The 14,029-nt window shown below is 39.9% G+C and overlaps 2 protein-coding genes across 3 annotated transcripts; one reads left to right on the top strand and one right to left on the bottom strand.

Annotated features, from left to right (window-relative positions):
- Positions 1-1,054: 1,054 nt before the first annotated feature.
- LOC126582609 (protein FLUORESCENT IN BLUE LIGHT, chloroplastic-like) lies at positions 1,055-3,498 on the top strand. Of its 2 annotated transcripts, none has more exons than XM_050246769.1 (4): positions 1,055-1,202; positions 2,318-2,480; positions 2,652-2,975; positions 3,137-3,498. In XM_050246769.1, exons 2-4 carry the CDS (start codon positions 2,345-2,347, stop codon positions 3,337-3,339), a joined length of 663 nt encoding a protein of 220 aa, XP_050102726.1. In that variant the 5' UTR covers positions 1,055-1,202; positions 2,318-2,344; the 3' UTR covers positions 3,340-3,498. The 2 variants fall into 2 exon arrangements, with proteins under 2 accessions (XP_050102726.1, XP_050102725.1); XM_050246768.1 differs by lacking the exon at positions 1,055-1,202 and adding an exon at positions 1,752-1,880.
- A 215-nt stretch (positions 3,499-3,713) lies between these two features.
- Positions 3,714-8,004, bottom strand: LOC126582611 (oligouridylate-binding protein 1B-like). The gene is made up of 12 exons (XM_050246770.1): positions 7,849-8,004; positions 7,108-7,169; positions 6,575-6,677; positions 6,322-6,398; positions 6,173-6,234; positions 5,991-6,078; positions 5,740-5,815; positions 5,436-5,466; positions 5,168-5,287; positions 4,905-4,990; positions 4,432-4,608; positions 3,714-4,251 (listed from the first exon to the last, which is right to left on the bottom strand). Exons 1-12 carry the CDS (start codon positions 7,951-7,953, stop codon positions 3,964-3,966), a joined length of 1,275 nt encoding a protein of 424 aa, XP_050102727.1. The 5' UTR covers positions 7,954-8,004; the 3' UTR covers positions 3,714-3,963.
- Between the last annotated feature and the right edge of the window lie 6,025 nt (positions 8,005-14,029).

Raw genomic sequence — 14,029 nt, forward strand, 5'->3', positions numbered from 1 at the left:
CTTATTTTCCCACTCATATTATAATCTCGCCTACCATAAAAATTTTAAAAATTAAATGTTATTTTTTCACCCACTATTATTCCTGAAATAATCTCTACTATGCTATTTCCCACATACTATTACTCCTTAAGATTGAAATATTATTTCCTCAACAACGAAGTCTCTTCCGACAATAATTTACAACAAATGAATGAACCTTCAAATGTTGTTATGCTGTGTGATTATGCACTTCAATAACTACCACCAAAATCAATCATCATAAGTTGCTACCTTATTACCTTTAATTTAAAATGGCATCCATACTTTTTCGTTTCAGAATTCCTTCTATCCTCATTTTTTTTATGGTTTTTGTTTCCAAATTCAGCTTACATATTGTCCATTTTTTCACAACCCAATGTAAATCTAGGACCCTTGTTACCTTTTCGCGCCCAAATTAATATTATTACAAATCTTGTAAGGTTCTTGTAGGTCATTTTACAAATAAACAAACTTATAATTAAAATTTTCATTAAAAACTTGACGGAGAGATGAAACACTCGTGGAATAAGTACTGGTTTAATATTGAGGTGCTTTTATAAAAAATGGGTATAAAAAAAAACTGAGTTCAAAAAAATGTTTGGTAAACACTTAAAAAAGCTTATTTTCACAATTTTGGGTAAAAAAAAACTAAAAACGTGAAGCAGCAAAAATGAGTTTATTTCATACCACACCAAAAATAGTTTTTTTTCAAAACACAATAATATCAAACCAGCCCTAAGAACACTCTAAACAATTAAGCGACATTACGCCACCAAATATATCCAAAATAAAATCCTTTGTGCTCGAGTCGGATAACCAACGGCAGTAATGAAAATAAAACCATTTTTTATAAATAAAACTAATGAAAATGACTTGAAAACTTTGAGTTTGAATGATAAGGACAAAATAAAGAGTAAAGTGAATAGTACCAAGATTTTCTTTTTAGTGTAAGAATGTGATTTTTCGTTAAAGTACGGGAGCTTTTCGTTAAAGTTCCTATTTTTTTTTTATATAGACAGATTCTGACTGCTTATATCGAAAATCCCCCTGGAAACAACACACCAACGTTTATCCGAACCTAATAGCAGTGGTGCCCCGTTTCTCTTGCTGCTTCTTCACTCACCCAAAGAACTCCAGCCGATCTCTGCCGTCCGATCAAATTTCCGTCAAACCCAATATTTCCGGTCAGTACTTCCACCTGCACCCATTGTTTTTGCTCACTTGTTAGCTGGTTGGTAGAAATGCTTTCAATTTCTAATGTGACTTCGAATTTCTAAGTGACCATGAGTTTTCCAATTTGGGAAATTTTACTTTTTGTTTGGTTACTGAGAAAGTCAAGGAAAAGAAAATTCGAAAAGTTTCCATTTGTTTAATCCCTAAATTGAAATGAATTAATAAGCTTGCATGATCAAATGTACGAGTGGAAATGTGAGGAGACAAAGTTATTGAATTTTGTGATTTTCTTGCATTTCCTTAGAGAGCCAAAAGATTGTATTAATCGAAACTCATATGCACATTGATATAAACAGTGTATACCCGTGTCATGTGGTATTCCCTTGTGGTCATACAACAATTCTTCTTGTTAATTTGAGGTATCTTGGGTCGTGTCGTATCTCTGTGTCCGTGTCCATGCATCGTAGGTTAGTAGTTAGTACATTATTTTGTTGCAAGAATTGGTTGGTGTTACTTAATTTGAAACTCATCTGCATATTGACATAAAAGTGTTTTTCATTGTTAGAACCCGGGAAGTTAACTTCTCATCCGTTTAGAGTCGAAAAGCTTGTTTCATCATTTGGAAATGCTGTAGATGGAGTGTATGAGATCCACCATATGTTGCCAAAATCAAAATGTCAGGTATGACGGTGAGTTCCTGCACCAGATGTTTCTGATTTGTTTGTGCATTCTTTTGGTTGATTCGGGTTTTTCATATTCGTCACCTTGCCTACTTTGTAACTTGAGTAAAGGCAATATTATATATGATGGTGTTCAAGCTGACAACACTAAATCGTATTCTGTTGGGAGGTTTCGGCGAAAACATGATGAGCATATGCATTGTGGTGCTTCGTTCAAGTCATGTGTATATAATCCCCCTGTGGGTTGATTTTCATAGATTGACAAATGCATCGTCGGATGTAATGGATTGGATATACAGTATTTTTGAATTTGGCTAGTTTCATGAATATGCATGTGTCCTAATTACTATTTTTTTGCGTTGTTACTTTCTATCCCGTATGATCTGCTGATCTGTATTCAACAATGCTTTTTCGTGACTCTCATGTGGAAATTATTACTTGTGCAGGGAGATGTAAAGTTGAGATTCCCAGCAATGGGACTTCTTCTCGGCAATTCCTTAATGTTGACAACACCATTGGAAGCTTTGGCGGAAACATGCGAGGCTGACGACTCAGGTTTCAGCATGCCTATACTGCTATTTGTAGCCCTTGTTGGGGCCACTGTTGGTGGTACGATTTTACTGGGTTTTTAGATTACCATTAATTCTGTTCCATTGGGCTTAGGTGCATGCTTTTGAAACTTTTTAAAGTAGTTCTCTGTTGATTTTATTTGTTTCAACACTATCTTTATACTATAGCCATGTTGAGAAGTTTGTTGATAGTTTAGTGCTTCTATGATAGGCTTGGTTGCTCGGCAAAGGAAAGGAGAATTACAGCGAGTGAATGAACAGTTGCGTCAAATCAATCAATCTCTAAGGAGGCAAGCTAAGATCGAGTCATATGCTCCTAGTTTGAGTTATTCACCGATTGGTGCAAAAATACTACCGGAGAGTGAGGTGATAGTTGATCCAAGGAAGCACGAGTTGATTTCTCGACTGAAAGCTGGGAAGAATTTTTTGAGAAATCAAGAAACGGAGAAAGCACTAGATGAGTTTAAGACAGCTCTTGAGCTTGCCCAAAGTATGAAGGACCCAATTGAGGAAAAGAAGGCTGGAAGAGGTTTAGGTTCGTTTCTGATCCCCTTGTTCCATGAGCCTAATTTCTTAGCTTCAGAAGACAGTATCGACGATGTTCAAGCAGTTCCAACTGTGTTTGTCTAATTGAGCTGGCCTGTATATTGGAAATCCGTTCTGATTTGTTTATTAATTGCCATTTGCTTCTGTCAGGAGCCTCACTGCAAAGATTGGGCAAGTACCGAGACGCTATTAAGTGCCATTCTATGGTGTTGGACATCTCCAAGCGAGAAGGAGAAGGCTCAGGAAACACAGAAGCTTATGGAGCGATTGCTGATTGTTATACTGAGCTTGGAGATCTCGAGCGTGCAGGGAAGTTCTATGACAATTACATTGCGAGGTTGGAGTCCGACTGAATCAGCTTCACCCAAAAGTTCTCTCTATTAGTTACAGAGTTATAGTGGCATATCACGAGAGGGTGTAAATGACTTGTCACCGGCACTAGCCTGCAGATCCCGGAACGTTTTGATTTGTTTCGTGGTACAAGTAGTTTAATACAAAAAGCCTTTGGTTGATCTGCCTACTCCGTCTAACCCCGTTTCTGTCACTTTAGTTTGTAGAAAATGCTGAGTTTTGTATGCGAAGGTGACCGGTGAATCCATTAGCGATATTGCACAACTCGAAAATAGCTTTCGGCTAATAACAACCGAAGAAGGGGTGTCGATTTTACAGTTATAATCAACGGTAGGCTCGTAGCCAAAACGATAAATGAAGAGACAGAAAACAGGCGTGAAAAACCCAACTTCCTCTAATAAATAACCACTCATCAGAACGCAGTCGAAAACAGATCATACATGTTACATACCCATACAGACAGCAAGCACATAAGGCAGGGTACGGTAACAACCTCACCGTCGCCGCTTAAGGGGGAGAAATAATGAAAAAGATTCCTAATGGGGTTTATAACTCAGATAACACCTGCACAATGCAGGAAATAGATTATATAGGTCGGGCCATTTAACAGATACCCTTATGTATTACTACTGGTAGTACATGAGCTGCTGGGCAGCAGCAACATTCTGGAATCCACCGTCGTATATAGCTTGGCTTGCTCCAGCTGTGCCCATTCCCAATGCTGCCTGCTTAAGGGGATGCTGTCCCTGAGGGTGCATGAGGGAATGGACACCACCCATCTTGCTCATTGCCAGTTGCCGTTCATAGGCCAAAAGGTCGGTTGCAGAGAGGCCCGGCAAAGGTGCTGCTGCCACTGGCGGCGGGAGTGGGTTTGAAACTGTTCCTGGTGGAGTAGGCTTGCTACCCCAAGAACACTACATAATAAAGTCAACAGTCAATGCAGAGTCACAGAAAGAATAAACACTTGAACAGTAGACATGCATATGGATCTCTACGCGATGTCCCAGGATGATCGACCAATCCAGTCCACTACTTTTGGTGTTAACGTAATACTTAAATTTATAACAGCTCTAGTAGTAAGCATAGAAGCACACCTTTATTTGTCTACCACACAAGATGGACTGAGTGTTTCCCATTTGAATAGCCAGAGCTGCCTCAGAGTGGGTATTGAATCTCACAAAACCAAAGCCCTTGTCACGCTGCAGCCGAACTTCCTCAATCACTCCAACACCAAGAGCATGAAAATGGCGATGCAGATCAAGCTGACCAACCTGTAAGAATAAGACCAATAAAATTTAATGATACTGGAATTTCTATGATCCCCAAGTGGTGAAGATATTCATTTTATTCTCCACATCTTTTCCTCTTTCCAGAAATTAAAAACCACCAACTCAAGTTAAGAAGCAATCATAGTAGAAAATTCAAACTCAGTTCTGTGCCAAAAAAAACTTGTGTATCAATTCATATCCAAGGCATAGCAGAAAGTAATGTGTGCAACAGCACACGTTTGCGCGGTCCAATAGAGAGAGAGAGAGAGAGAGAGAGAGAGAGAGAGAGGATTTCTTGCCTCTGGAGCAAGATTGCCCACGTAAACCGTAGTATACTGAGGGTTGTTCTCCGGAGCCTCACTGTTTGCCGTGTCCTTTCCATCTTCTGCACAATGAAAACAGAATATGAGTCCTGGGCAGAGGACTATCTTTTTACACAAAACAGAATGTATAAGAAATTGCTACAAACCAAATTATTTTCCTCTCATTTTCCAGTCAAACTAGACATAACTTCTTTTGTGTTAGAAATAGGAAAAAACAAGTTTGAACACAGTGAGCTCACCTGATGTGCCATTTGTTAGTTCCACCACACTTTTAGCATCTGAACTCTGCTTGTCTTCATTGGCAGCAGCACCTTTTGTTGCCCAGTTGCAACGTATCTGTCTGCTGCCGAGCCACTTACCTGGATATCACAGCCAAAAAGATAGTTCAGAATATGGAGAGAAGGAATACAAAAGGGGAAGCCAGAACTATTGTACTTACCCCACATGCATTTTTTCAACAAACTTGTCAAAATAATTTTTAAATAGGAAGAAGAACATCATCCTTACCAGTTAAGTCATTGATCGCATTTTGAGCATCCTGAAAACAAAAGTGAGAGTGATGAGAATCAATTTAGTTACAAATCGACACACTTATAAAGGCAGAGGCTGGCTCTAAACTATTGACTCTTTAGAAGAAAATTTGATGTCATTATATCAAGCCGTTACCTAAGTTCACTCATCCTAATCCCTTGCATTCAGTTACCAGTCCATCAGAAACTACCATTCAGACTCACAATAGATTATTAACAAAAAAGAATTCACCACACATTCCGAAAGATAAAAAATGTAAAATGTTCCACGAAAATACTACCTGTTGGATTCGGAATGAGACAAACCCAAAGCCTCTTGAACGCCCCGTCTTCTGATCCCACATAACCCTTGCATCTCTAGAACCAACAAAACAATCTAATTAGGCATCTAAAGAACACATAATGGATTACAATGTAAACTTAACAAATGTTAGCAGATGAACGTAAGACTTCCACATCTTAACTATTGGTCATCAGAGGTTTTATTAAAATATATGAAACTAAGAATACCAGCACTCGAGAAGACACTTACGAACAACTGTTATAAACAGAGAAGCATGCAAATAATGTAGCATCAGTAACCTCAGGGCTGAGATCACCGACAAAAATGTTGAAATGACCTGCACATCAGAAAGACAGTATTATAACTAACCTCAATGATAAATGCCAAAGCATCATTTAAATTGGTTCAAAGAAAGAAAAACGAAAACCAACCTGATGTATCCTCCCTCTGACCACTAGCATATGCCCAATTTACTTTGATAGGCTGCCCAAACCTGAAGATCACATATCAAAGATTTTAGAGAAAGTACAAATATAAGCAAACAAAATTAGCAAGGAGCATAATTAATATTTGTACTTACAGATGCCTGCCATTGAGAGACACTATTGCAAGAGCAGCTGATCTGCGATCAAAATAGTGAATGAACCCATAGGATGACTGCAGAAGGCAAAAAAAAAACAGAAATTATCAATTATATGATCACCATATGGTAGAATTGAGTTAGGCTCATAGTAAACTAGTTGAGTCCAGAAATCTTCATACGGCGAGAGGATTGTTGAACAGAGAACAGATAAAAAAACCGCAGACGAATATGTGCACCGTTGCAAACTTACCTTTTCCTTTCTTATAAGTTTGCAACTTTCAACAGCACCAGTACTTGCAAAAACCTCTTGAAGAAGTGGTTCTGTCACCTGGGTATGGATGTTCCCCACGTACCTGAAATTTTTCAAAGTAAACAAAAGTTTAAAACCAGAAGATAAAAAAAGAAATGAAATTAAACACTAAGTAATCAACTAATCACTCTGAATCAGAAAAAAAAAACACAATTTTAGTTACACATAGTTAACTTCGTCTGGATTTTTTTAACAGAAAACATAACGAGTGAAAGGGTTATTTTATGAGAAGGATGGGTAATTTCAGATACTTGAATTTTTTTATTACTTTAGTAAGATATAGCATGGCCAAATGCAAAGCAACCGTGGAAAAGATAAACTTATAATAAAGCTATTCAGTGAAGATGATAATATTAAGTCATCGACCAAGGGTACGATAATGCAGAGAAACAAAATAATTACATAAGCATAGAGGTGAAACAAATAAAAACTCAAAATAAAAAGAAAGAAAAAATGTCTAGACAAACACTCACACACTGCGGCAAGTACTTGGATCAAAACCAGGAGGCAGATTTCCACTTGGGATTGGCTCTATCTGCAAAATAAAAATGTGAAAAAGAAAAGAAAATAAAGGAACCTAAAAAGCCAGAAGCAAAAAATAAAATAAACCTAAACCAAAAGAAACTAATTCCCTTGCTTATTTATCAACAAGATCACGAGTACTTCAACCTAACAGCAAAATCATTTGCACCGGAACCCAACAACGACAAACTAAAGTACTAGTGGTCCATCTGGGAAAAAATGCTTATGCAAGACAAACACATGGTGGGAAGGGAACTAAAGATAACCTAAAGTGCGACTCCTGTTAACTTTATCATAATTCTAAGACAGGGCCAAATGAGTATTTGGTTTACTTCTATACCGATAACTGTTATCCGCAACTTACTGGAGGCTTGGAAATCACCACCAACCAAAGCACCAATGCACGAAAAAAGTAACAGCCCCGAGCTCATTTTTCACTACCGAGAAGCAATCAAAAACCAAAATTCAAAACTTTCCCACAAAAGGAGATTTCCCGAAAGCCCCTTCTTTCGGAATCGGTACTTCCGAAACACGAGAAGGAAGAGGAACTCAACTAACCCTAGCTTCCGTACTGCAATCACACACAAAGACAATCGGAGACGGAAGACCAAAACCAAAATCGAACCCGAAAACAGAATCGAGGCCGGAGGGCGGGAAATTGGAGCAGCAAGACAGAGAAAGAAAGGTCGAACCTGAGGAGGAGCTAAGAGGCCAGGGTGGTAGAGAGAATGCTGCTGGAGAAGAGCCTGCTGCATCAGAGCTTGTTGCTGCTGCTGCTTCAGCCTCTGGTGCTGCATTTCCTCCGTGATTCTCCGAGAAAGTCGGGGTTTTGCCGAGAGATTTGAGGGTTAGGGTTCGAGCAGAGGGCCTCTATCGAAAGAAAGAGAGGGACAGATGACTCCTGACAGAGAGAGAAGAAAAAGAAGACAAAAATGGCTATTGGGACTGATAACATCACTGAGCTGAATGAATTATTTGCCCCTTCCCCCTCACCATAATCTTTGCCGCGTGACACGTGGCCACTTTGTTTTTATGGATAAACTTGCTTAATTATGGATTAGGAAGTTAATAATGTTTTGATTAGGACTTGGTTGGGCTTTCCTAATGGGATTAGGGTTTGTGTCCAAAGACCACTCTAGCCCATTTTTTGTTAATTTGGACCCTTCCCATTTTAAAGCCTCCTTTCAAAACTTGGTTAATTTGGATTTTTCTCTAGCCCAATATCCTTTTTATTTTTTAATTTTTTTCTCCATTTTAAGATTTTAAGAAATAATAAATTGCGTTTTACGGTGGTGGCAGAAATTAAATTAACCATGTATATGCATTTCTACCCCCGCTGATTCTTCTCCCTAACAACTATATAACTCATTTAACACTTTAACACTATAGCTCTACTATAAATAGTTTTAAAAAATAAGTACGAAAATCTTTTATTGGTAACTATCAAGTAGAGTCCAAATTACGTGGTAGTCACTTAAAAAAACTCTAATCCTAAATGAGCTAGGGCTATTTAAAATTTTCATTAAACGAGAACTAATCATCTGCATGCTTTAAAAAAAATGCTTTTTAAGAAGCATGATAGATCCTACTTCTACTTTCCTTTACTTTTATACTGCCAATGACAATAGTCTTAAAAAAAAAAAAATCTTATTTACCAAACACATTTAATGTTCCAGATTTTTAAATATGCTATTTTTTTTTAAAGTACCACAATCTCAAACCCTTAAAGTATCTCCATATGAGATGTTAAAATGTCCAAATCAGTAATAACGGTAACAAAAGATAGCAATAATGTTTTTTAACCAAGAAGCCAAATCTGATGTGACATGACATGGAATGACATCTCTCCCCCTTGCTGCCAAATTTGACAACACCTTGGTATTTAATTAATTATTAAATGTTTTTTATTGGTTTAAAGCCCGAATAAAGGAGGAGGGGGAGGGCGTCAAGTAGTCGACAGCCGGCACTCCACAGTTACGTCGAATCCTTATGACAATGAATCCAGAACGAAATCGCGCTAAAGCTAGGACGTCACCCGTAAGTGGCGCATTGTGTGGCCCGAGCACAGTGATAAGTGAGCAAGGGTCGCTGTATCTCCATCGGCACCCGGATGCAGTGTTAAATAAGCAAGGGGGCCATAGAAACTTCTTTTCGAACGACTCCACTCAAAGTTGTTTGGGAGCATATGCTCATATCAACTTTACACAGGACACACAAAAGAAGTACTTTGATCCTATTAGACGGGGGATGGTGAAGAAGCTAGGACAGAAGGGTAGAGTTCAAGAGAGTAGAATGCGTTTAGGAACGTGGAATATAGGAACCTTAACAGGAAAATCTATGGAAGTAGTGGAAGTTATGGTGAGGAGAAGGATAAATATTATGTGTCTACAAGAAACTAAGTGGGTTGGTCTTAAGGCAAAGGATCTAGAAAACTCAGGGTTTAAGCTTTGGTATTCGGGCACAAATAGAACGAGAAACGGTGTTGGCATCATTGTGGACAAGACCTTGACACAAGATGTTATAGATGTCAAGAGGGTAGGAGATAGAATCATGGCAATCAAGATTGTAATAGGACAAGAACTCATCAATGTGATTAGTGCGTACGCACCTCAAGTAGGGTTGGATACGAGTTCGAAGGAGAAATTTTAGGAAGACCTTGGAGACTTGGTGCAAGGAATTGCTTAGACGGAGAAGTTATTTATAGGATGAGATTTAAATGGACACGTGGGCAGGGAGACATGCAACTATGGAGGTTTTCATGGTGGCCATGGTTTTGGGGAGAGAAACGAGGATGGGGAAGCTATCTTGGATTTTGCAATGGCATATGATCTCTTCTTAGCCAACACATTCTTTAAGAAGAGAGAAGAACATGTGATCACCTACAAGAGTGGGTCGTCAAAAACACAAATAGATTTTCTTCTAATGAGGAAAGGGGATCGTATAACTTGTAAGGATTGCAAAGTTATACCGGGGGAGAGCTTGGCTAATCAACATCGCTTGTTGGTGATGGATGTACATATCAAAAGAGTGAGAAAAAAGAACAAGACTTGGAAGTGCCCAAGGACTACATGGTGGAATCTAAAAGGAGAAAAACAAGTCATTTTCAAAGAGCAAGTAATCACCCAGTGTGTGTGGAATAGAGAGGGGGAAGCTTAACATTTAGAGATAAGTGTTGGAATCTAAAGGTCTTCGCCTAAGTTGATCAAAGACAGAATATAAGGAGTGTAAGTTCAGTGCAAATGGAGGCCAAAATGAGTTAGGGGTGAGGATCGGAGATCAGGAAACACCAAAGGCGACCGTGTACGCTACCTAGGATCTATCTTGCAAAGAAGGCCTACTGACGCTCCGGTTAGAAGATGCGACTACGGGACAGAGGTTCAGGGCCGAAGGGGTAGAGGAAGACCTAGGAAAACTTTGGAAGAGACTCTAAGAAAAGACTTAGAGTACTTGGATTTAACGGAGGACATGACACAGGATCGAGCACAATGGCATTCTAAGATTCATACAGCCGACCCCACTCAGTGACTTGGATTTTTCAAGTCTCCAATCGAGAAGTTTTCCCCACTCAGGAAATTAAGGGAACACTACCTCAACCTACATGCTCCACTCACAAAGCTTCAACATACAAACTTCAACAAAAGAAAAATTCAAAAAACTTAGTGAAGAAGACCTTGGTGTATTTAACACAATACGTTGAAATGAAACAAAGCTTATTTATTGATATCTCCAATAAGTTACAAATATGTACATATACATGAGTCAAATAAACAAACAAGAGGGAGCATTCACAAAGGTTGCTTAGGAGAAGTCTCAACAGTCGGTAGAGCCCTAGAAAGAGAATGCACCGGAGGGGGATCATTCGGAGCCTCAGTATTGGACAGCACCCTAGAAGGAGGAGGCATCGGAGGTTGATCATTTGGAGCTTCATTACGCGGTATAGCTCCAGAAGACGAAGGCAATAAATGCCTTTGGAACAAACCCACAAACCTCTGATGATTATGTAAAATCTGACCATCAGATTCCTTCATCTGGTCAAGCTTCCTCTTCATGTTTGTAGCATAGTCATGTGCGAGCCGGTGCAACTGTTTATTCTCATGCTTGAGCCCTCTAATCTCCTGTTTGAGACTCATCACTTCAGCCGCCATTGATTCAACTTGGCGGGTTCGAGCAAATAGGCGTTGGGCCATATTAGACACAGAACCTGCACACTGAACACTGAGAGCCAGAGAATCCTTAACAGCCAACTCATCAGACCGTTTGGAAAGTAGTCTGTTATCTTTGAGAGTGAGAAGGTTCCTGACCACCACCGCAGCGGTCATATCATTTTTCATCACGGAATCCCCAACAGTGAGAGGACCAGTATGGGATAAGAAGGATGGGCGCCATATGTTGTCTGGAGAAGGCGTGGCTGCCTCTTCAACAAGGTTCAAGTCAAAACGACGGTCGGAGGGGCCAGACATTTTCAAAGGTGTTGAAGAGAGAAAAGGTCGGACAAATCAAGATCTTAGAAATGTAAGAATGGAGTTTCTACTGGTGGAGATTCAAGTGTGCTTTGGAACTTAATACCAGCCTCTATAAAAATCTGCATTCGATGGAACTTCAGAAATCGAAGAGGCGCCTGCTCAAAAATCGAAAAGGGTTTGCTTTCTCAAAAGCTGATCTCAAGAATCGAAGAGGCGTTTGCTTTCCCAAAGGCAGGGCTGCTCAAAGACCACGAAGGTCGATCGCAGAAATCGAAGAGGCGCTTGCTTTCTCAAAAGCTGGGCTGCTCAGAGACCACGATGGCCGATCTCAGAAATTGAAGAGGCACCTGCTTTTTCAACCTTGTCAGCACCTGTCACATGCACACTCAACTTTGCAGAAATTACGGGCATTTTGTCGAAGATTTCTGGTGAAGTAGAAAGCACGTGAATGTTACTGTTCAATCATCCACTTTCCACACGCAACATTAGCTCACGGGTACCACAGATAACTTTGCAAAAAATCTTTGACAAAGTTTAGACACATGAAGCTTGCAGCTCCCATTACATCGCTATAACCAAGAAGGGTAAAAGAATAGCAAAGAAACAGCACTAACAAAGTTTAGACACATAAATTTTGAAGGTCTAGCTACCATATTATTACCCACAAGGGTAAAGGAATAGGACCACTGCTGAATAATTGGAAAGTCCCTGTGTGTCAACCTCTGTGCTCCGTGGCAAGGTAGACTAGCAAATAGGCCTAACCTTTACTCACATTCGAGAATACACTCCCAACAAGATTGCTTGCTTCAAGATCGAAGAGGCACCGTCCTCCGAATCTCGAGAGCCAGACTCCCAACATGATTACTTTCTCAAAAAGCAACGATACACCGCTCTCTGAATCTCGAGAGTCAGACTCCTAGCAGGATTTCTTTCTCAAAAATTGAAGAGGCACCGTTCTCCGAATCTCGAAAGACAGATCCCCGACAGGATTGCTTGTTCGAAAACTGAAGAGGCACCGCTTTCTCAACTTCGAGATCCCCTTAGATAAAGCTTGTCTGTAATCCTCACACCGCTTTCTCAACTTCGAGAGCCAGATCTCCTTGGATAAAGTTTGTCTGTAATCTTCACACGTAACATCAGCTTTCCAGATACCACATACCACTTTTTCAAAGTGCTCTGACAGAGTTAAAACACGTGAAGCTGGCAGCTCCCACTACCGTGCTATGACCAAGCAGGGTAAAGGAATAGCATTACTCCTTGTTGTTAGGGAGACTCCTATATATGTCGACCTTCATCCTTAACGGACAGGCAGACCTGCAAAAATGCTCAACCCTTCCTCATATCTGAGAGGGCACTCCCAACGAAGCCTCTCGAAATACTCAGCTTTCTTTCCCCCCGAGAATACCTTTGCAAACAAGCTACACCAGAGCAAGAATATCTCATATCATCAGGGTTAAAAGCAAGAGTATCTCATATCATGCTTTTTCCCTGTCTTTTCCTTTGGCCTTGTTCTTACCTGCAAGACAAGGAGAAAGAGAGCAATCAGTCAGCACTTGGAATCAAGCTTCCAGTTCGGAACTGACTGCTTGGAACCCTTTACCTGATTACTTACCTGGCATTGCTCTCGAGTACTCATCTTCAACATCTTATGCTCCCCCAGAAGATACCACATCTGCCTGAGGAACAAATAGGGCAAGTGAGAAGGATACAAGGAAGCATGTGGAGACAAGCGCAACAGAACACGTGCCGATACATCCACTACTTTGTCAACAGCAAAAGTATCCCATATCAGCAGAGTCGAACGTACTCTAGATTTGATGGACTTGTTTTGACCCTCAAATTCTTCAGTCGGCCTTATACTCTGGCGGAAACCAGAAAACCCTCCAGCCTAGTTCAAGAATAAGCATGTGGAAAGTTACTTCTTCAAAAGCAAAAGTATCTCATATCACATTTTCTCCTTTTCTTCTCTTTATCCTTCATGTTGCCTGCAAGATAAGGAGAAGGATAACAATCAGCCGGAACTCGAAATCAAACTTCTGATATGGGACTGATTGCTTGGAGCTCTGATTGCTTACCTTGCCTGTCACCTCTTTCAGCATATCCCCTAGCTCGGCGACTTGGGGGACTCATATTACATGGTTTGTATCGCGCTTGATCAAGCTTGAAACTACAAGTAAGCGTCAAGTGAAATTGATACATTACCTTGTACATCTCCACCAGTTAAAGATACCACCCCTGGAGGGAGGAAGAATACTTCCAAAGAAGATGCCACATCTACCTATGAGACAGATAAGGCAAGTGAAGACGATACCACACTTCGGTACTTAAAAGTTTCGTGATTACGAGATCATTCTCCCACAATATTTCCTAATGTCATTTGTACTAAATCATTCACTTGTACTCACTAAAG

The sequence above is a fragment of the Malus sylvestris genome, chromosome 9 (assembly GCF_916048215.2).
Source record: "Malus sylvestris chromosome 9, drMalSylv7.2, whole genome shotgun sequence".
Lineage (NCBI taxonomy): Eukaryota > Viridiplantae > Streptophyta > Magnoliopsida > Rosales > Rosaceae > Malus > Malus sylvestris.